The 23836-nt window shown below is 39.5% G+C and overlaps 1 protein-coding gene across 4 annotated transcripts in view; it reads left to right on the top strand.

The window, feature by feature from the left end:
- MYRIP (myosin VIIA and Rab interacting protein) overlaps nucleotides 1–23836 on the top strand; it is a 285392-nt gene that overhangs the window by 204118 nt on the left and 57438 nt on the right. For all 4 annotated transcript variants that reach the window (XM_072153450.1, XM_072153451.1, XM_072153449.1 and 1 more), the window contains 3 exons: nucleotides 10391–10527; nucleotides 17839–17919; nucleotides 19516–19613. In XM_072153450.1, coding sequence (XP_072009551.1) covers nucleotides 10391–10527; nucleotides 17839–17919; nucleotides 19516–19613 — 316 coding nt within the window. The remainder of the gene's footprint in view (nucleotides 1–10390; nucleotides 10528–17838; nucleotides 17920–19515; nucleotides 19614–23836) is intronic.

Here is a 23836-nt window from a genome sequence, read left to right as displayed (position 1 = left end):
TTTTCCTCCTTGTAGTAACTGTCCCATGTGAAGATCATGATTAAGACGCAGTAGCGTTGAAACGCATAGGTCCTTCCTGTATCCATCCCATTTTAATTTGTGATGTAATAAAAGAAGGCTTTTAACAGTATCATCCGTGTGGAGGTATTCTGGGTGCTGCCGCACCGTGTTTTGTTTCTACTTTATTCTTTGGGTCGGTACGATTAAGGGGATACCAAATTTGTATAGGTTTTATAATGTTTTCATACATTTACAAAAATGAAAACCTCCTGTACAAAAATTACTTTTTTATTTTGCCAACTTCTGGCGCTAATAACTTATTTATACTTTGGTGTACGGAGCTGTGGGTTGCGTCATTTTTTGCGAAAATTGATAATATTTTCAATGATATCATTTTTAGGACTGTACGACCTTTTGATCACTTTTTATAGATTTTTTTATATTTTTCAAAATGGCAAAAAAGTGCCATTTTCGACTTTGGGCGCTATTTTCCGTTACGGGGTTAAATGCATTGAAAAACCGTTATTATATTTTGATAGATCGGGCATTTTCGGACGCGTCGATACCTGATGTGTTTATGATTTTTACTGTTTATTTATATTTATGTCAGTTCTAGGGAAAGGGGGGTGATTTGAAATTTTAGGTTTTTTTACAATATATATATTTTTTTTAACTTTTTTTTATTTTTATTTATACTATTTTTCAGACTCCCTAGGGTACTTTAACCCTAGGTTGTCTGATCGATCCTACCATATACTGCCATACTACAGTATGGCAGTATATGGGGATTTTCCTCATTCATTACAATGTGCTATCAGCACATTGTAATGAAGGGGTTAAAACGAAATAGCCACGGGTCTTCGGAAGACCCAAGGCTACCATGGAGATGGATCGCCGCCCCCGATGACGTCACGGGGAGCGGCGATCCCAGGTAAGATGGCGGCGCCCATGAGCCGCTATCTTTTTGAGGCTGCTGGCAGCTTTGCAATATGCAGCAAAGACTTACCGGCTATGGAGAGGGCTCAGCCCGTGAGCCCTCTGCATACAGCGCGACCCGACTGCCGCCGGCGGGCGGTCGCGATTACTGGCGCATGAGACGACCCCGGACTAGACAGAAGATTTTTCTGTCTTCAAAAGTCGTCTTATACGCCGGAATATACGGTAAATGATTTTGTACATTTATGAATTCACAAGGCGCACCGGACTATAAGGCGTACCTCTAATATATGCCTGCTACGACATCTAGGTTCATATATAAGGCGCACTGGAGTATAAGGCGCAGGATCAAATGCAGTACCTAAAAATGACCAGCAGGTGGCAGACCTGTGCACAGTTCAAGCCAGCTACACTTCCCGGGAAACTTGTCTTCAGCGTGTCAGAGAGCTCGGATCTCAGAGGTATGGGCTGCTGGAGGTTAATGCAGGGTGATGCAGCAGGGGTTAAGCGGTCTCCCTCTGCCCCTCCTCCTTCCCTCCTCAGCCAGGGTGTTATTCCTGTGGGGTTCCCCGTGGCTCCTTCTCTTTCCCCTGTTACAGTGCTGTCAGGAATGGGGGATTGTTTACTGATGATGATGATTGCCTCAAGGTCGGCACTATGGCAGCTCCGGTCTCTCCGTGCTAGGGGAGGGCAGGATGGGCACAATGTTAGTTGTGGTGCCAGGGCACTTCAGGAGCTAGGGACCCTGTATACTGTGTGGGAAGGTGCAGGAAATTTCTGGGGTTGGAGCTATTAACCCCTTAACGCTCTGCGCCGTAGCTCTACGGCGCAGAGGTATAAGGGAAGTATGAAGAGGGCTCACGGGCTGAGTCCTCTTCATACAGAGGTGGGGGTTTTTGCATTTTGCACAAAACCCCCACCGCTAATAACCGCGGTCGGTGCTTGCACCGATCGCGGCTATTAACCCTCTAAACGCCGCCCGCAAAGTCGCGGGCGGCGTTTAAAAGACGGCGGCGCGCGGGCGCCGCCATCTTTTTTTCGATCGCCACGCCCCCGAACGTCATCGGGGGGCGGCGATCGGTTACCATGGTAGCCTCGGGTCTTCTCTTGACACGAGGCTACATGGTTTATGCAGGTTCGTTACAATGAGCCAGTGGCTCATTGTAATGTAAGACCTGCAAAAACGCCATATATTGCAATACTGTAGTATTGCAGTATATGGTAGGAGCGATCTGATCATCTAGGGTTATTGTACCCTAGATGGTCTAAAAAATAGTGAAAAAAAAAAGAAAAAAAAAAGTTTAAAAAATAAAAAAAATTAATAAAATATTAAAAGTTCAAATCACCCCCCTTTCCCTAGAACGGATATAAAACATAACAAACAGTAAAAATCACAGACATATTAGGTATCGCCGCGTCCCAAAATGCCCGATCTATCAAAATATAAAAACGGTTACGGCCGGCGGTGACCTCCGAGGCGGGAAATGGCGCCCAAATGTCCGAAATGCGACTTTTACACCTTTTTACATAACATAAAAAATGAAATAAAAAATGATCAAAATGTCGCACAGACCTCAAAATGGTAGCAATGAAAACGTCGCCTCATTTCGCAAAAAATGACCCCTCACACATTTCCGTGCGCCAAAGTATGAAAAAGTTATTAGCGTCAGAAGATGGCAAAAAATTTTTTTTCTTTTTTGTACACATTCGTTTAATTTTTGAAAATGTATTAAAACACAATAAAACCGATATAAATTTGGTATCACCGCGATCGCACCGAACCAAAGAATAAAGTAGGCGTGTTATTTGGAGCGAAGAGTGAAAGTCGTAAAAACTGAGCCCACAAGAACGTGACGCACGTGCGGGTTTTTTTCAATTTTTCCACATTTGGAATTTTTTTTCAGCTTCGCAGTACAAGGCATGTTATAATAAATAACATTACGGGAAAGTAAAATTTGTTACGCACAAAATAAGCCCTCACACAGGTCTGTACACGGAAAAATGAAAAAGTTATGGATTTTTGAAGTTGGAGAGCGAGAAATGAGCCGGAAAACCCTCCGTCCTTAAGGGGTTAAACACTGGTAAATGTACAGTACATCTTGTCTGTAGTACATTTCTATACTACATACCGTGTTTCCCCGAAAGTAAGACAGTGTCTTACATTCTTTTTACCCCCAAAAGTCCCACTATGTCTTACTTTCGGGGTATGTCTTATATTGGCGAAAAAATGTCGATTTTTGTTTTAACCATAAAATTAACATTTATTAACAACCTGAACAGTATGGTATTCACCACAAAACAGTTTTATAAAAGCAAGTGCCAAGAATTATACAGTGTAAGGGGCATTATACAGCGTAGGGGGTGGTTATACAGTGTAAGGGGGGGCATTATACAGTGTGGGAGGTTATACAGTGTAAGGGGGGGCATTATACAGTGTAAGGGGGCATTATACAGTGTAAGGGGGGCATTATACAGTGTGGGAGGTTATACAGTGTAAGGGGGGGCATTATACAGTGTAAGGGGGGCATTATACAGTGTGGGAGGTTATACAGTGTAAGGGGGGCATTATACAGTGTGGGCGATTATACAGTGTGGGAGGTTATACAGTGTAAGGGGGGCATTATACAGTGTGGGAGGTTATACAGTGTAAGGGGGGGCATTATATAGTGCAGGGGGATGGGTGTTTTAACACAAACCATAGAACTGTGCAAGCAAACACACTGACCCACACACTACATGCATACATTATACATGTAAATAAACACAATGTTCAAATATAGATCAGGCATCACATCTACATACACATTACACATAAACACATAAACATACATACTTTTCAGTGTCACTGACTGCAGGGCTGAGTAGAGGCTGGTCCAGGCTGACATGTGCTTCCCTGCTCCCCTCCCCCTCCAGGTCCAGCTGATGTAGCAGAGTTTAGCAGCTACACAGGAGGGGGAGGAGCTGCTCCAGTAACACAGACGGCAGCAGCACAGAGCAGGAAGCTTCTCCCTCAGCTCCATGCTGCAGACTCCACACTGTGCAGCGCTGCCTCCCCTGTCTCCTCTGCCATGTGATCGGAGCCTGCGCGGAGTAGCTGAGCTCTGGTCACAGTCTTCTATCGGCCAGGAGCTACAGCAGTGACAAGAAGAGGCTGCAGCTCCCGGCTCTGTCCGCTCTTACTATGTCTTACTTTCGGGGTACGTCTTACATTAGCCTACCCCCGTAAAACACCCACTATGTCTTACTATCGGGGGTGTCTTACTATCGGGGAAAAACGGTAGGTCATATATAAGAGGCACTGGCCTATAAGGCGCACCTTTGATTTCTGAGAAAATTAAAGGATTTTTTGTGCGCCTTATAGGCCGAAAAATACGGTATTTCATTGTTATTTGCTTCATGTCAGTCTTCAGATCTTCAGAGAAGAAATATTTTTGTTAATCTGGCAACTACACTAATGATAATCTTTTAACTAGACATGATTGAAATCATATGTAGAAGAGTGACACACAGTTATGCTTCAGGCAAACAAAGCCTTGAAAATTATCCAGCAGCAGTCTAAATCTCTCAGGAATCTGGGAATCCATATATTGACATCCAATGTTACGTTTTAATTGACATCTTGGGAAGGACCTATTCATTATAGTGTTCATGACACATAGCCATCTTTATAAAGGATACATTTATCTATGCCTATGGGTGTAAAGTAGGAAATTGCATTGACAGTTACAATGATACTTCTGTTAATTATTTATAACCTTTTTTTAGTAGGGGAAATCTAAAAATAGAATAGTGTACAAATTCTTAGTCAAAATCCATATGTAGATGGGTTGCCACATCTTTTTATGGGATATTGACTTTGTAAAGGAGAGTTCCCTACTTAAAATCATGTTATTTGAGTCTGTACCTGTGACAAAATGGAGCAACAAAAGCCAATTTTATACTCAATTTTTCTACTGATTTTACCATATTTAATTAAAATATATAATTAAAACATACATTGTCCGGTAAGAGATTCACTTCAACTAATGCTATGTACAATGTACAATATGAAGTGTAAAAACGTAACTTTTAGGACATTGCTTTGGTCATAATGTGTGAATGTTTGTGAGTGATTATGTTACAGTCTGCAAGAGACCAAATAATTTGAAAGTGTATTTCCAAATATGTGTTGAAGAATCAAGCTCCTTAGCAGAGTTGCCTTTTCAGGTCAGCTGCAGGCGAATGTTTACAGCTTGTGGAAATGGACCAGTAAACTGGTCCATTCCTTTTGGCTTAACACATAACAGTAGGTATAGTATTAAACATAAATATGATGCAAGGACTCCTGTATGCCACCCTGTTGGCCAGCCTACAAGAAGTTCTTGCATCATTTTTCTGCATGATTGAAGGACTCATGTCAATGTGTTCCGTATGTAGGATCGGACCAACATGCGGGTTCTATTCCACGGGCTAAATATGTTCATCTGCAGTTGGTTACATGCAAACTTACATAAATGTTGGCTTTGAGTTATCTGCAAAAATGGTGGCTATAAATAACTTCTCTATAGGTCTATATTGATCTTTTAGTGCTTCTCTGATCTTAGCCTACAAATATTCCTGTATCTTCACTGTCCTTGTTCCATCTGAATGTTGTTTTCCAGAAAACGTTTTTTTAATTTACTTTTCTCACTATAAATTAAAATTACACTGTATGGCATTATTATGTTCTCTCTACTAGGTATTATTTGAGCAGTGAATGTAGGAACTTTTTTAGCACTATCTGGACACAATTTAATATTTGGGCAGTGCAGGCACTAGTTAGTGTGTCTCGCAAAAATATTAGTTAAATATATCTTATTAATCAATTTTAATAAGCTACAGTAGATATAAATAACCTTTGACATAATGTAGAAACACTTGTCCTTATTAGTTGAAGTGGAAGAACCCATACATTTTAACTCCTTTTACTCAGTGATGGTCATTATAAAATTTCAGAATATGGGTAGGAATTCTCTAAATAGACACTTCATGATTCCTCTGTGTTATGAGATGATGTGTGTTGACAATGTGCTTAGATTAACTGGGTAGAGGGTTTATCTGCACTTTTATACAGCTTCTGAACTTTCTACTAGTATCTGACACATGGTAAAAGAGATATGAGACAGATCAGAGATGAGAGATGATGAGATCCATGAGATGGATATAAAACACAATGACACTCTCAGCTCTACTAACTCACCCATAACACACAGTGTCATCTCTGCTGTTGCCTACCTCAGATAAAGACCTTATTTGTCTGTAGCTATATCCACGATGATGCTTGCTGGCAGGAAGTGCCTGTGTCTGTCCTGGTCTTGTAATGCAGGGTAGAGGGGCAGGAGGCAGGGACCACTGCAGTTTGCAGACCAGAGAAGCTATTCATGAGAAGAATCCGACCATAGTGAGAATATTTATGGTCGTATCCATGGGCAACCAACATTGTAAACACCAGGACTGATAGACACATGCTGGAATTATATCTGTGAAATGCTATATTTTTCTTAATAACAGTGAAATTGATAATGTGTTATTTTGTTATCCTTATTTTTAGTGTATTTGAGGATCTTGTTGTGGGAATTCCCCTTTAAGGCATATGGATGTTGTGGAGGGAATCCCTAGTTAGGAAGCCTGTCTATGAGTATGAAAGGACAGCCGATCTGATGGACTCAAAACACCCTCTACTAAACGATATAAGCAAAAGCCAATCCATAATAATAATAATTTAGCTTTTTACATCATGGTGTACTTCATATATTCCTTAAACGGTAACAGCTATTAAGGAGACCTATTGAGGAGACTTTGTCAAATATGGCAGAGATGTCCCTACAGCCCCTACATCTCTTTACTGTGACACCACAATTTTTCTTATCCCTGTACTGGGACATCACTGTGTTTATTATCCATTTACTGTGACACCACTGTCTGCAACATCTCTATACTGTGATATTACTGTGGCCATTATCCCTCTTCCATGACACCATTGTGTGGATTATCCCCATTATGTGACATCCTCGTGTGTGTTATCACTGTACTATCACATCACTGTTCTGTAACCTTACCGTGTGTTTTATCCCTGTATAATCAGTGTTTATGTACTGTGACATCACTCTGTTTATTTTTATGTACTATGACACCACAGTGTGCATTATCTTATCCTTATGAAGTATACTGCTGAAAGCTGTGGTTGTAAAATACATGTTTTTATGTATATCCTTGAAAAGAACACATTTTTTTCCATTAATCCCCATCTTCTGCATCTTGTGGGAGTTCAACATGTATAGAATTAGAAAATGGAAATTTTATCTGCGGTGACAATGCACTGCAGCACTCTGATACACAAACTTGTATTGAATTCCTCCCACTCAAGTAGTAGGAACAGGAGGGTCTGCAGAATGAAGTAGATTATTAGGTTGTGCTAACTATATATCCACCTCACTGTCCAGTTGAAAGATATAAGCATTTTAAATGAAACCTTCCTTCAAAACATATGGACATAGTAAATGACTACAAGGAATCTTCATACTTAACGGGGTTAACAATCAAGATGAAAGTAAATATCTTCCTGCAGTGTCATGTTAGCAGAGTAATATATGTTCAAGGGAGTTGGAGTTACAATCTCCTATCACGCTGTGAAGTGATTATCATTTACTGCCTGATTGTATATATTCATGATTATTGCTCTAAGATGTTTTACAACTCGTGAATCTGTTAATGGCTGTTGTGTTCATTTAAAACAAGTGAAAGATTTACCCTTATACAGCTGAGGCTGTAATATGAAAGGGGTTTGTCAGATCTTTAATATTGATGATTACTGTCAACTAGAAACCCATTTTCACTTTAGAACAAAAGCTCAGAATGGCCCTTGGAGCAAGTGGCTCTGTCCTGTTTCTAGTAGAGGCAGTGATCCAGCTCTGTAAATGTGCTACTTTCAGACCAAAACAGATTGACAGCTTTATTGCAGTATATGGTAGTAGTGATCAGACCCTCTAGGGTGCTAGAACCCTAGGAGGTCCAAAAATACAGTAACAAAAGAAAGTTTCAAAAATGTCTCCCTTATCTTGAATCTGATATAAAATACTGAAATAAATAGACAAATAAAATCCTAAACATGTAAGGTATCACCATGTCCCAAAATGCCCATTCAATCAAAATATAAAAAACTCTGTAATAAAAAATTGTGCCCAAATGTCTGCTACTTTTTCACCTTTTCTCAACACATACAATTTGAATATAAAAGTGATAAAAAGGTTGTACAGTCCTCAAAACGGGACCAATGAAAATGTCATCTCATCCCACAAGAAATAGCACCTCACAAATGTCTGTACACCAAAGTAAGAAAAAGTTAATAGCATCAAAATATGGCAAAACAAAGACATTTTTGTGCAAATATTTTTTTCAATCTAGTAAAACATAATAAACATATAAAAAGTTAATATCTCCGTGATTGTACCAACCCAAGGAATAATGGGGAGGCCTCATTTTGAGTAAATCCTCATACAGTTCTGTACACAGAAAAATAAAATAGGATTATTATGGATTTTTAAAAACTAAAACTGAAAAATGGAATCACAAAAATGAAAGAGAGCTGCAAGATTAATATGTTAATAAAGTAGAGGCAAGATGGCTATAATCATAGCCTAAAAAATAGCAAATCCACAAACACAAAATTGGTGATAAAAACCCTTTAATTATACATTACATATTTGGCCCAGTAACATGTGGCAGTATTTATTATTTCATGTGATGTTTTTGAACCTAAAATATACAAATGTAAAATTATCCCTGAGTTCTACAAATCGATAGTGGTAGTTAGTGCTAGATATTTCAGAGATTTAACTGCATGTTGATTTCAGTACAATTGTTCTACCTAATTGTATGAGTTACACGATGGGTAAAACATGACAATATTCACTGTGACTAATGGTCCCAAATGGCCTTCCACTTTCTGCATCTATTATACGCTTGAATTCAATAATGATTTTGACTGTGTATTGTTTGACTATAGAAATACAACAATGTTCTGCTGAGAGAATTCGCCAGTACAACGCATTAATGACAGAGCAAATGAAATAATGTGAAGTAAATGCCAGAGTATTACATCTGTGAAAGTTATTGTTTTAGAATTGATCAGAATATTTATATAAATAGTAGATTTTAGTTTTTCTGAGTATGGTTCTTACAAACTTTATATGGGATATAAGGGGGGTTTCCTGGGCCCGTATGCCCACAATAGGTAATTGTCATGACTCTGCACTTTCCTGCATTCTGACTACTGATAACTTTCTAAACCCTCTCTGGTGGTTGGTTCTCAGCATTGCAGCCTTATGCCGCAACGTCCTCCTGAGGTCACATGTTCTTCTCTGTGGGATGAACTATAAATCCGTTGTCTTTGCTAGAGCATTAGGTCTCTCCGTTTGCTCCAGCCCTCCATTTGTTATGTATAATTATGTATCCCAGACCTTCTGTTTGTGACGGCTACAATGCAACCTGTTTGTGATCCAGCCTCTGATTCCAAACCTACTCCCAGATCTGCCTGTCCCAGGCCTTACCCTCCTACCAGTCACTACCTGTCAAACTTTCACCATCTGCCACTTCCCTATAGGCTTAACATCCTGCAAGCCCATGGCAGCCAAATCCATCCTGATTAGCAGTGGGCTCTGGTGAAGGTCAGGGGGCATGCAGGATCCGCATGCCAGTACTTAATAGTACTTAAGAAAGCTGGAATTTTATCCAACCTGCAAGGCTGGTTACTGCCGGGACAGTAATCAGTATGTGATCGATGGGGGTCTAACCTCCACATACCATGAAGCTGTTCCACTGTATAGCAGCTGTGCCATGGATCTGTGCCATAGATCTGTACCTATATAATGGAGGCAGAGTTGCAGTCCCCCAGCATAATGGCTATTCTGTGGTTAGTACTCTCTGCTTCAGGCTGTTCACAGTATAGACAATCACCTAGTAAAAACTAATGACCTATCTATACTATTTGTCCTTAGCATGTCCTCAGTGGGGTGGGGACAGAAATCAGTTTTAATGTTAAATAGAAAATAATCAAACCTTTTAATGTAGTTTCACATTTCTCTCCATACAATCCCCTAAGGGCTTCAGTAATATGAATATTGCCTACATTACTGCTTGCTTTGGGGGTTAGAATTGCAAACACTAATGTAATTGATATAACAAATATTTATTTTGAGGCATCGTTCATTTTATTATCTTGCTTAAGCAACAAAGTTACCAGTATAAACAATGTCTTTATGTGCATAAACTTCATGTTTATTACGTTAATTAAGCAGCATTTCTGGAATAAAGATATATGAGAAATAATACCTTGAAGTGTTGACAAAATGGAGAGTGGTCTAAACCTGGACATGGTAACTTATTTGTATTCATATAATGTTTGGTATTTTATATTGTTATGTCATTGTTATTACAGGCTTTTGAGAACCCAGTCATTGGAATGGTACTACAACAATGTGAAAAGCCGTTTCAAGCGTTTCGGCAGTGCCAAAGTGCTGAAGAATTTGTACAGAAAGCACAGGTTAGAGACAGAAGCCTGTGCAGATGTTTGCGGTGAGAATATTTTTTTTCCCTATGATTTATGTCAGTTTAATTATTACAAGCCACTTTATCCACTGTGACTTTGGACCTCTTAAACCAACTGTATGAAAGAACAGTGCCGTGTGCTTAGATTTCTCTGGTTATATGCTCCATTTTGCCTGCACATAGTTTGGTTACCAATGCTTAAAAATTACCAAGACTTAAAAAATTCCATTTGTAAATAATAGAAAGGAGAGCAGAAAAAAGTCATGAAATAGCCTGTCTGGAATATACTTTCTATACAGTACACAGTACATGGTACTAGATTCAAGCTTCTTAGGGAATGAAGCATGCAACTTGTTTTTCAAATCAGTTTTCAATCTGTGGTTTCAGTAAGGCTCTTGTGTACATGTGTATCTGCAGGAACAGATGTATGAGGATTTCTGTGAATAAAATATGGTGGATGGTTTCAGTGGCTAACGCCCAAACCACCTATACTATGCTCCACTACAGCTAAGAGCGCAAGGGTTTGGCAAGGGTAGAATATTGGGTGTATGTGTTCATTCTTAAAAGGTCTTATGATTGAGAGGCATTTTTTAAACTGACATTTACCAAATATGCATACAGCAACTCAGCTCCTATTTACATCAGAAAAATTGGCAATACTCAACTGTCTTAAGATGTAGCCATTTATACCTCAGTAGTTGGGGAAGATCCCCTAATATGTTATTTAGCAAGTCCCCAAACTTTTTTCCATATAGAATCGCAACATCTCCCACCGGGGCCTAGCCTTTCTCTTGGTCTGGATGAAGCTGGGGCCCGGAATTCCTAAGTGGCCGGCTGTTGTGGCCTTGGGCACGCTATGGTCACAGTACTTGGTATACGGAAACAGAAGCCTTGTCCTTGGCAGGTCTCCAGCAGGTGGTGCAGGCAAGAAAATGGAGGGAGAGGCTGATAGAATAGGTTTCTTCCTGGGGCAACCCCGATGTGTAGATAGGGATCCCTGATGATGGAGTATGGAGAACCCATGATGGTGAACAGCCTAATCCAGGGATCACACAGAGGTATGTTGGTGCAAAATAACTTACAGTTCTTTATTGGAACTCCAAACAGCAGGCAACTGCTTTAACATCAGCAAAATTACAGCTGGAAGGAGATAGCTGGTTTTTGGGGTGCAGGTCTGCAGAAAGATGTTCGCTCTCAGCCTGGATAATAGCTGGAGGCTGGGCTGGTAAAGATGGAGCAGAGTCCTGATGGATATCTGTCCTCAGGCCTAGTCTCTTGGAACTGACTAAATTGTCAGGCAGCATGTCAGAGACACCTCTGCTTCCTGGTCTGGAACACTGACTTTTTCAGCACAGACATGTGCTGAACACTGGACTGACTCCACAGACCATCTGCTCCCACCCACAAGGGGGATTCATAAACTCCCCCTGATGACGTGGCAAGCACTTGTCCAACCAGCACACTCCTTCAACAATTACTGAGCATACAATTGGATAGAAAAGTCAACTCATCACCTCCCAGGCAGAGGCTTAAAGCTGCAGTTACTAAGTTTACAATGTTAGAGCCACTGGATGAGTTGCCCCTGGATGAGTTACTCATCAGACCGCTCCTGAAAAGGAGAGGGACACTTTTGCAACACCTACCTGTCATATGCATTGGCAAGGTTGTTGCAGAATGTTTGATAGTTAAAGGGAACCTGTCAGCCAGTCATTCCTGAGCAGAGCTGAGGCCGCTGCAACCCCTCCTTTCTCCCCCTGCATGCCTCCTGCACAAGTCATTTACACTGCTTTCTGTACTGTAGCTTAGCAGGAGGTGTGTTCACCAGAGGATGGAGTAGGAAGGGGGCTTTGATGCCTAAAAGGAACCCCCGGCTGACTCCATTCACAGGATTACAATCCAGAGTGGGGGATTCATTTAATAATTCACAGAAGCGTCTGACTCATTTCAATATCATCATGCAGAGCAACTCTCTACAGTAAATGCAATAGGACCTTTGGATTGGGAGGCTAAAAAATAAATGATTGCCCCTCAGGGATGGTATCAATGAGAAAATATTAAAGAGCATACGTCATTTCAAATTTATAAACTCTGTACTTAGCTTGTTAGATGTTGCAGCAGTGCCACTAAGTAGTATGCTGTAGCTCTCTTGATATTGAAAGTGTGAAAAAGGTATCTCAAACAAATTCTAGGGCTTTATCCTAACTACATAAAATAATACACATACTCTTCTAAGATTGCATTTGGTATTATAATGGGAGTGTTATATAAAACATATATATTTGTTAATATATGAACATTTTTAAGAGAACAGCACTTTTACCTATTTGTAAGCTGTCTAACATCATATATATAAATTAAAGGACATTTAAAAAAATGATGAAAACATAAGGTTGAGATATGGGTAATGCAGGTAGCTAATTTGGGTGGTAAAACTTTCCGGCTAAAAAGCTGATCATTTCATATTTTTAAAATGACAAATTTCTCAAAAAAATGTGTAAATTTAAGTTTTTTCATAAATAAACGCAAAAAATATCAACCAAAATTTACTACTAACATGAAATACAGTGGGGCAGATTTACTTACCCGGTCCATTCGCGATCCAGTGGCGCGTTCTCTGCACTGGATTCGGGTCCGGCCGGGATTCATTAAGGTAGTTCCTCCGCCGTCCACCAGGTGGCGCTGCTGCGCTGAAAAGCATCGGAACGCACTGGAGTTCACCGAGCCTGGCTGAGTGAAGGTAAGTGCAAGCTAAGCGACAGATTTTTTTTTTAAATGCGGCGGTTTTTCTGAATCCGTCGGGTTTTCGTTCGGCCACGCCCCCCGAATTCCGTTGCATGCTTGCCAGCGCCGATGCGCCACAATCCGATCGCGTGCGCCAAAATCCCGGGGCAATTCAGGAGAAATCGGCGCAAATCGGAAATATTCGGGTAACACGTCTGGAAAACGCGAATCGGGCCCTTAGTAAATGACCCCCAGTGTGTCAAATAATCTCAAAACCATTTAAGTAATTTTAAAAAGTTGTTTAAAAGTTATAACCATATTGTCACAAGTGCTCCCGCGATCCCTGTCTCGGTTCGCGGCGCACCCGTGTCCGTGTGCCCCCGGAGCCCAGCGGAACCTCACCTCTCCTGGCTCCAGCGGCTGTCTCTGCTGCTCCCAGGTGCCACTTAGACTCAGGTCCCAGGTGTCGGCTAGTACCATCTCCCGTGCTGGTCCAGAGGGTCCACAGACTCACAGTCCTGACACATATAAAGCAGCACTTGCCAGATTGCAGAAAAGACGCTGAGCCTTAACATACAAACTGGCTGCATCTTGAAGGGGTTAAAAATCCCTTTCAAAAACAATATACATTTTCTGTTGTTCACCATTTTCGTTTTAATAGTTATGGCTTAATTACTGTGCTAAAGCTGCTTGTCAAACATTCCCTTCCCAACATCTGTGGTACCCATACAGTTTCTTTTGTGGAAACAAGATATGGACTCACAGATATAATCAGCAGTGAGTGAGGAGATCACAACTGAAACTATACTGCTGTGACAGGCTAAACTGAGGAGAATAGCAAAGGAACTGTCAGATATAGATTATGAAAGTAAGTAGTAGAAAAGTTTCCCAAGATGACAAGAAATATTGATTTGTGAAAACAATATTAAGACAGGGAATTTTCAAGCATCATCTCTCACTATAGTAATGAAAAGTCCATGTTATACTGTTGTCATATGCCTCTACTCTATTGCAACTTACAAGTTTAAAAAAAAAACTTTGCTTTATATTTACAAATCAGCCTCAACTTCACTTAACATGATATTGTTTATTTTGACAAATGTCTAATATCACTTTTTACCATGCAGAAATAAAATTTGGATAAATGAATATTTGTTCCCCGGTTCACAAATTCTTTATTTTTGGTCTGAAGCAACTAAAGGTCATAATTAATTAAAGGGGTGTTCCCAGGTTTGTGATATTGTAACCAACACAATCAATCAGCTGATTCAGGAAGCATTGCTCAGGATCTTTTTCTAGGTAGTAAAGAATGATAGGCAGCCAAATATTTCTTGTATCCAATTGTTCATAAAACCAAAAGTAGTGCATTATACACAATCCTCCAGGAGGATCCAGAAAATATTTGCTTTGGTTGCCCTTGACCCTGGCAATGCATTGATAATGGTTACTAACTTTGAATCAGATAACTGTTTCTATATACTACTCTTTTGCCTCTTGCACCTCCATTCTCTCAGGAGTATGTTCTGGAAACTACAGTCACACATTCTATATATTGGCACATCCATGTATCTGCCCTTAGCAGTGACATTTCTGATTTATTCTGAGCAGTTTGGTCATCCTGAGATAGGATGTTATTATTACACTTCTGTTCTGCAGATAGAATGTATCAATTTGCAGACATCCTGCTCAAAGATGGTGGGATTGACACTACCATACTCATCCAGTCCAGGGATTCTGCAGTAGCTGTTGATGTTGAACTAGACTCTTAAGATTGGAACCAAATAAACAGCATACAGGCGGTCCCCTACCTAAGAACACCTGACTTACAGATGACCCCTAGTTACAAACGGACCTCTGGATGTTGGTGATTTACTCTACTTTAGCCGCAGGCTACAACAAACAGCTATAACAGTCATCACAGGTGTCTGCAATGAAGGTTTAATGTTAATCCTCGTTCTGATGACAATCCAACATTTTTAAAATCCAATTTTCAGAGACCAAAAATTTTTTGTCTGGAGCTACAATTATAAAATATACAGTTCCAACTTACATACAAATTCAATAATAGAATAAACCTCCGGAACCTATCTTGTACGTAACCCGGGGACTGCCTAATGGCTTTCCATCCGTACATAAGGGTGTTTGCAGAATTAACAACAATGTGAACCCACATGGAAAACATCCTTCAGATGCTTTGGCAGAATCTAAAAGGGGTATTCCCATGTTTAATATTTATGAAATATTCACAGGATGTGTTATCAATACATGTTAGATCCCACCCCTGGGACCTGCACCTGACTTGAGAACAGGGTTCTATGGACCCTTCCTGCAGCCAGTTTAAAAGGAGAGTTTGCCACGGATGAACGACCACTCTCCATTCACAATTTTTACATTTACATATTAGACATGATCTTTGATTTATGTAAGGCAGGGCTCAGATGGGATCATGAGCATGTGTGCTGTAAAATCAAACCTATAACTTATCTAGCCAAGACAGCAGTTTGTGACTACAGTTTGATGACAGTTACCAGCAATGAACAATGCAGAGGTTTCTCTGGGCTACTAGGTATTGTCACATGGAGAACACTATGTTGAGACAGGTTGAGAAGATATGGCATGGTACTGAGGCTAGTGTATGGTTTACATTAAAAATAAAATAAAAATTTGCTGTAGCTGTTCTCCCGTAGACTTTCTAGCAGCCTCCATATGGATCAGCAAGCCCTCCCCAGGTCTATAACCCTTAATTTATCATCACCAAATAAATTGTCCATCACTAATGATCTATACAATATACATTACTTTTATGGTACATTTTTTTATTATGCTAGATTTTTTTTAAAGAAATCGAAGATTTGAAAGTGTGATTTTATATTGTGTAGAACTCATAAGACCCTTATCTAATACAAGAATCTACATTTTGAAGAATTGTTCACTTTTCATACTTTTCATTCGTTTCAATGTTTTATCATGTGTCAATGAACCACACAAACTATTTCAATAATCCCAAAAATATAATATATACTGCAGTTTTATCACTTGAGCAATTTATCCTTCAAATCTTTTATTGTAGTTAAGCAGATAATAAAAATGACCCTTCCCTTCACCTGTATGTTAACAGGAATAACCTACAAATGGTGAATGTAAAATGCTTAGTCCTCATTTTACAGAGTGAAACATTTTTGAGAATTAGTCATTTGCACTTTGACTTGTGTGGTTGTGTGCTGAATACTTTCTGTAGAAGCTGATTGCTAGGGACAAATGGAGACACGAACCTTTACATTTACCAGACTGATTAGTACAGAACTGAAAACAGTTACTTTAATGTGTTTTAAGTACCCTAACCTATAAATGTCTGAATATGCTGGGACCCCCAATGATCACAAGAATGTAGACTTGTAGTGTGGAAAGTGTTCCATATAAAGGGAGCATTGATGTGCAGACTTCAGCAGTATTCAATCGCATCATGTGGGACCACTGGAACAATTACCTATATAAATTCCTATAAAAGTGAATGGAGCATTGATCAGGCATATGCTCCTTGGAGTAAAATCCTTAAAGGGGTTTTCCCACAAAGACAAGTTAGGTCCTATGCGCGGGATAGAGCCTAACTTGCTCCATTAATCTCTATGGAGCTGACGGAGATTGCGCAGCGTTTGGCAATTTCCGTCAGCTCCATTGAGATTAATGGAGCAGAACAGTCATGCGTCGCCATCTGCTCCATTAGTCTGAGGAGCGGCTAGAGGTCCGTCAGACCCCTTATTTTTGCGATCTGCGGGGATCTCAGCACTAAGCCCCCACTGATCAGCAAGTTAGGCCCTATCCCTTGTATATGGCCTAACTGGTCTTCGTCGGAAAACCCCTTTAAATATTGCATATTTTAGCTATATCCTCTTCTCAATAGATTACTGCTAGAACTTTTAACTATTTGTTGCAATCTTAGAATTTTCCAATTTAGTAACTAAAATGGCTAAATATAATTTTTTTTTACAATAGAAGGACCTAGACTGCTTATTTCACGGAGATTACAATGTCCTACCAAACTGCTGGGGATGGGATTCCTTGCATCATAGTGATATATGAACTGACACTGTAATCATAATAGCAGTTTGACACTACTGTTTAGTGGGGAAGCAAGCACTCCCTGCATCATAAATCTCGTAAATGACGTAAGGAGTCCCGTTTCCCGCAATGTGAGCTCATTGCGTAAAACAGGGCACTGCATGGTCTGTAATTCACAGATTAATCACAGCAGTGTGTGGACGTCCTAAGTAGTTTATCAAACACCAGCACTCCAAAAACCAGCATCCTCACAGCAGCCACCAGTAGCGGAGGTCATGTAACTTTACCACATGTAGCTAAATAGGAGCTAAGCTGCAATGACTCAGCTGGACCACTGAGCAGGGAATGGAGTTGAGCTTCCATCACTGTTTTGTGTGTTGGTTTCAGGGCTGGTGGCTGCTGAGAATGTCTGATTAGTGGGTGTACCAGGTATTGGAACCCTACCAGTCTGGTATTGCTGAACACTTATGATTTGCCCATAACTGCACTTCTTACATATAATTATGTTAGCTAAAAATATAATATATGTTAATATAACCAAATTTTATTTCTTTTCAGAGGGAAGTTTTATTGATGAAAGTTTAGAGAATGAAGGAAGTATTTGTGGGAGTGACTCTACGTTCTACAGGCAGACACAAGGTAGCATTTACTTATCATGGCTTTAATGGTATTTGATATCTGAATGTCATATTTCACTACGATTGGGGCATTTATGCATTTTGAAAGCACAACCACCCAGAATTGCATTGAAAATTAGTGCTTTAGGCCCCTTTCACACTTGCGTATTTCACGCATGTTTTCTGCGTGTGCTTTTGACGCGTAGAACTTGCATTGCACTCTGACCCATTGTAACCAATGGGTCTTTTCAGACTTGCATTCTTTTTCACACACACGCTCGCGTTATTTTTAGCGCGCGTTTAAATCTCGACATGCTCTACTTTTGCTCTACTTTTGCAAGTCATGCGCGTGAAAAACGCACCATACAAGTCTATGGAGATGCATCAAAAATGCATTGCACTCTGTGACACTTGCAAGTGCAATGCAAGTGCAATGCGGTTCTCACGCATCAATTGCCATAGAAAAGATAGAGCTCAGTCCTGAGTCCATTTCAGGAGACACTGAGACACTGAACAAACATTGACTGAAAACTGATTGCACTCTGATGCAAAATGTGCGTTTTTCACTGACCAAACCCTGATCGCACCCTGATCAGACTCTGACGTGATCTGCAACGCAAGTGTGGAAGGGGCCTAAGGTGGGTGGTATCCTCAAAGAAGCTGCAGGTGTGTATAATAAAATGTGGCACTGAATATGCAATTTGCTAGTCAAACGGAGTTGTCCCGGTCATTTTGAAAGATTTCACTATATATCCATTAGAGGCATTTTGGGGGGATAATAACATTACATTTGAATCCATAAACATTAAAAACTAATGTAACAAAGTTTCTTATTTTGCAATACATTTTCCCATAACATAGAAAATGTGTGAATATGAGATACAGGCGGTCCCCTACTTAAGGACACCCGACTTACAGACAACCCATAGTTACAGACAGACCCCTCTGCCCACTGTGACCTCTGGTGAAGCTCTCTGGATGCTTTAATATAGTCCCAGACTGCAATAATCAGCTTAAAATTGTCTGCAATGAAGCTTTATTGATAATTCTTGGTCCTATTACAGCAAAAAAATTTGAAACTCCAATTGTCACTGGGGCAAAAAAAAAAATTGTCGGGAACTACAATGATAAAATATACAGTTTCGACTTACATACAAATTCAACTTAAGAACAAACCTACAGTCCCTATCTTGTATGTAACCCGGGGACTGCCTGTACTGTACTTGGAACTTTGAAAAGAATGTGTATAATGGGAATATTTAAAGTCTGTTTTGCTAGAATCTATGTTGCTTTAATTTGCAGCAAATTGACATTAATTTATGTGTAATGTATTATGTAACTTATAAAATGTTATTTCACTATATATGTTAACTTGGAGTCAGACTGAGACAATTTCAGCCTAGCTCATAAATCTGGAGCGCATCACCTTGCCAGGCTCACCAAACCCACTCTCTACCCTACTAATCAGAAGTGTAGTAAGTAGTGTAATAATGCCAAATTTTGATGTTTCCCAGATAAGTTCAAAAAGAGTTTGAAACTAGAATTTTCTTTATAAATTATTCCACGTTCTTCAAGTTATTAAACTCTGTGGTACTTATGAATGACTTTTGAATTTCAGGACACAGTATGATGGATACTCTTTCAGTTGCCTTACGTGTGGCAGAAGAAGCCGTAGAAGAAGCGATTGCGAAGGCTGAATCATACAGCGATAGCTTGGTAAGGTCCAGCACTAAATTATATATAATTTTGGGTTGTAGGGTTGTGTGCACCATTTTATTTTATGTGTTTAATATAATGGATGGGGTCAAATGGTTGTCAAAGGCCAAAATGTCTTTTATTTATTTATTTTTAGTTTAATACATTTTACTCAAATAGTTTTTTTCATCATTTTTGTGCTTATGTTTCTTTCTACATAGTTTTGGGCCTATTATACAATTCTCTATACTGTGGTAATAAATCTGTTTATACTAGTGTAAAGAACCCCCAAACGTAGACTTATTAAGTATTAAACATTTCATAGATGTATGTGCAGTCTAAAACTAAAACATACCATTGTCAGATAAAAAAGTGGTCACAGGAACATACATACAATACATAAATAAACAGTTATAAAATACAAAGGAATAAAAAACAAATAGCCATACTAGTGGATAGCTGAAAGTGAATACAGATGTATTGAGAATTTTGGGCAATTTTACGGGTGGTAATGTAAAGGAGGATGTTCACCTGCTACCCCTCCCCGCAGAGCATTATCATTTTGCAAAAACATTTTTGTTGCACTCCATAACTCTTGATAGGACGTTGTAATAATTGCGCAAGTGCTTACAATCAACAGGGCACCTAGTAACCTCTCACCCCATACCAGACAGGAGGGGTTTATGTTCTTGAATAGGGTGTGTGATTTTTGGGGGGTTTTGAAGTCCTACCTACTCTAACTTTTCAGGGGTGATAGAGCTTGCCCCCTATCCCGTTAGCTGAGGCTCATAACTATAGGTTATGTACAAGTTATTAAGCGATATATAATTTCCCTGTAGTTTCTTTGTTCTTCTTTGTTAGGAGGGAAATCCCAGGGCAGACTCTCTTACATACTAATTACTGCTTTTTGATCCTGTGCACCGGACGCACTGGTCTAAAAGATGAACAAACTCTACACTGAGTCCTTTGAACTCCATGCCCCCCTGTTACGCAGGCATTCGGTCCTTATTCTGATTATAAATGTGATTGTGTATAGAAGGAGGACTTCAAATAATAAAGTATGGCCTTATTTTGTTTATTATCACAGTGTTTTATTTCCATAAAGAATACAATTGCATATTGAGAGTAAAAAATGTGTAGCCCGAGCCTCATTGCCTTGTAGTAGGTTTCTGGTTTGAGTAACGCTTAAGGAATTGGTTGAATAATTTTGGTATCAATGGTTTAGAAACCCCATAGTCATATTCCAGATCTAGATGACACGCTTGTAGCTATAAGCACTGGCTACAATATGATATGTATCTTTTTTTTATAGGGCTCCTAGTGACAGGTTCCCTTTAATCTCTTAGCACTGCCAGTCTCAAATGACTTCAAATGCTTGCCATAATATATTTAAATTCCATTTCAGTTCTATGAGATAAACATGTCTATGAACCAGTTAAATGTTGTGTACTAAAACCTCTTCATTAATAAACATGATTTGTTATCAGATATGTAAATATTTTGTAAAATTAGACTTTCATTGTAATAGATGAATAATGAGATGTTTTTATGTATTGTGTGTTTAACCACCACTTAATCTGTATTTCATGTTATGTCTCCAGACATATAAATAAATAATAATAAACTAATAAATTCCACCCCAAAATTATTTTCTGCTTCACAGAGTGCTGTAAAACTAAGTACAGGCAGTCCCCGGGTTTCGTACAAGATAGGGTCTGGAGGTTTGTTCTTAAGTTGAATTTGTATGTAAATCGAAACTGTATATTTTATAATTGTAGATCCAGACAAAAAATTTTTTTAGCCCCAGTGACACTTGGAGTTGTCACTTTTTTGCTGTAATGGGACCAAGGATTATCAATAAAGCTTCATTACAGACACCTTACAGCTGATCATTGTAGTCTGGGACTAAAGTAAAGCATTCAGAAAGCTTCACCAGAGGTCAGAGGGGTCTGTCTGTAACTATGGGTTGTCTGTAAGTCAGGTGTCCTTAAGTAGGGGACCGCCTGTACAGGCAAATGTCATTCATGATCTGTGTTTGTAAACTTTACTAAAAGCTTCAGTACTTCTAGTTCAGGGTTTAGAATAATGTAATTGGCTTAATGTCTTTTAGAGCTTACTAATAAGAGTACCGTATATACTCGTCTATAAGCCGAGAAGTCACTAAGTCACTAAAAAATACTTTAAACATAATAAACTTATATACTCACCCTCCGGTGGCCCCGATGTGCAGCGCTGCTCCCCCGATGTCTGCGCCGCTTGTCTTCAGGCTTCCGCGCCCGTCTTCTTTCTTCTGCTGGGCGCCGCAATGTCTTTCCCCTGGGCGGCGCCTAGTATGACGTCAGCAGCGGTGCATCATAGTAGGCGCCGGCGGGGGAAGAGCAATGGTGGCGCCCAGCAGAAGAAAGAAGACGGGCGCGGAAAAAAGTTAAGAATCCAGTACAGAATAGATGCTTTTCTACTCCTGCCTTAAAAAAAAAAGTTCCTAAATTTTCAATAATAGGGTATACCAACCCCAAAATGGTAACACTGGAAAAAGCATCTCATCCTGCAAAAAAATGGCGTCACATGGCCCCAATAAAGTTAAAATTTTATAGTCTACAAAAGGAGCCAATGAGATAACTAAAATCCTGGCAGCTGCAGGACGCTCCTTCCTTCCTGCGTCTCACTGTGGGCCCATAAAACAAGTAATGGCCACATGTGGAGGGGTCTCTGTACTTGGTAGAAATTGCATAACATATTTTAAGATGGGTTTTCTCTTTTTATATTTTGGAAATGTGTACATTTTAGGGCTAAATGAACGTATAACCAACAAAATTTCTAAATTTCACCTCCATTTTGATTTAATTACTATGAAGATCTCAAGGGGTTAACAATCTTCCTAAAAACTGTTTCTGAAAGTTTGAGGGGGTGCAGACTTGAATATTGGTTGATTAAATAGGGGGTTTTGGTGTTAAATATGTAAAATTTCTTTCAAAGCAGTATTTATCCCCAAAATAGTCAATTCTGAAAATACGGAAAATTGATATTCAATTTGCAAGCCGCGTGACAGCAAAATAAAATATCCAGACATTTCAAAAATTATGAAAATGTTAAGTAGACATATGGAAAATGTTATTGTGCACCTTATTTAGGTGGTAAATCTATCTACCTGAAAATGCAATGATTTCTAATTTCGAAAATGGCAAATTTTTCAAAATACTCTATTTTTTGTAAATAAAATCAAAACTTAGCATACAACATATACCACTAAAATGAAGGAAAAAACAATCTTGGAGTCGCTTTTTAACAGTGTTCAAAAGTTAGAACCATATAAAGCGACACAAGTCAGAATACATAAAATTGGGCTGAGCCTTAAGCTACAAAATGGCTGCGTCCTTAAGGGGTTAAAATCTGCTTGGTTTTGGGGTGCCAGTTAATATTAAATTAACAACAATATCCAATGGATCTTTACGGGGGATTTATTAAGGATACAATACAGGGAAATACATAAAGGGTAAACTAGTTAAGGGACAGAGACAAAGGAAGTGTGTAGGTAGAGGGTAGGGGAGGAAGTGCTCTAACTAATGATCTAAATACAATCTTAGGCTAAATTTATGCAAACAGGCACACGCCGACCCCGGGGAGAGGAGGAAGGGGGATGAGCGACGCTCACCTCTGCCCTTCTCCATAGAGAAACATGGGGCACGGATAGGACATGCCCTATGTTTCTCCCGGCTACAGAATGGTATGGTGCAGCACGTGTGTGATACTGTACCACTCCCATACGGCGCTGTGCGCCCATTGCCTCATTGCCCAAACACTTCTTAAATACATATGCAGGCTGTTTGAGGATAATACTGAAAATTTCCCAAAAAAAACGATATACCATTCTGCTCAATTGATTATTACCTGTTAGACCTTATATATGTTAGACCTTGACAAAGACGCAAATCGAAACACGTTGGTCCAATGTGCACCTTGTTCTGTGTTGTAACTGCCACTGTTTTAATGGATAAGATGTTTTAAGGGATAAACAATTCCAAGTTTTATCCAGGCTCCTCAGAGTTCTGGATTTTGTTTCATTTTTATTCTGCTCAACTCCTCCTGCTCTATAACATGCAGATAGATTACACAGCAGTTTTGGTGACAAGTTTCCCTAAAACTAAACTAAATAATAGACTAAATAATAGTCTGATTTTATTCTAGGAAAGAGGATTATGCACAGTCACATGGTCAGAAAAATCAATTGGTTGTACTCTAACATA

Source organism: Engystomops pustulosus, chromosome 5 (genome assembly GCF_040894005.1).
Source record: "Engystomops pustulosus chromosome 5, aEngPut4.maternal, whole genome shotgun sequence".
NCBI classification, from domain to species: domain Eukaryota; kingdom Metazoa; phylum Chordata; class Amphibia; order Anura; family Leptodactylidae; genus Engystomops; species Engystomops pustulosus.
The sequence above is the reverse complement of the archived record's forward strand: the minus strand, read 5'-3'. Positions and strand labels throughout refer to the sequence as shown.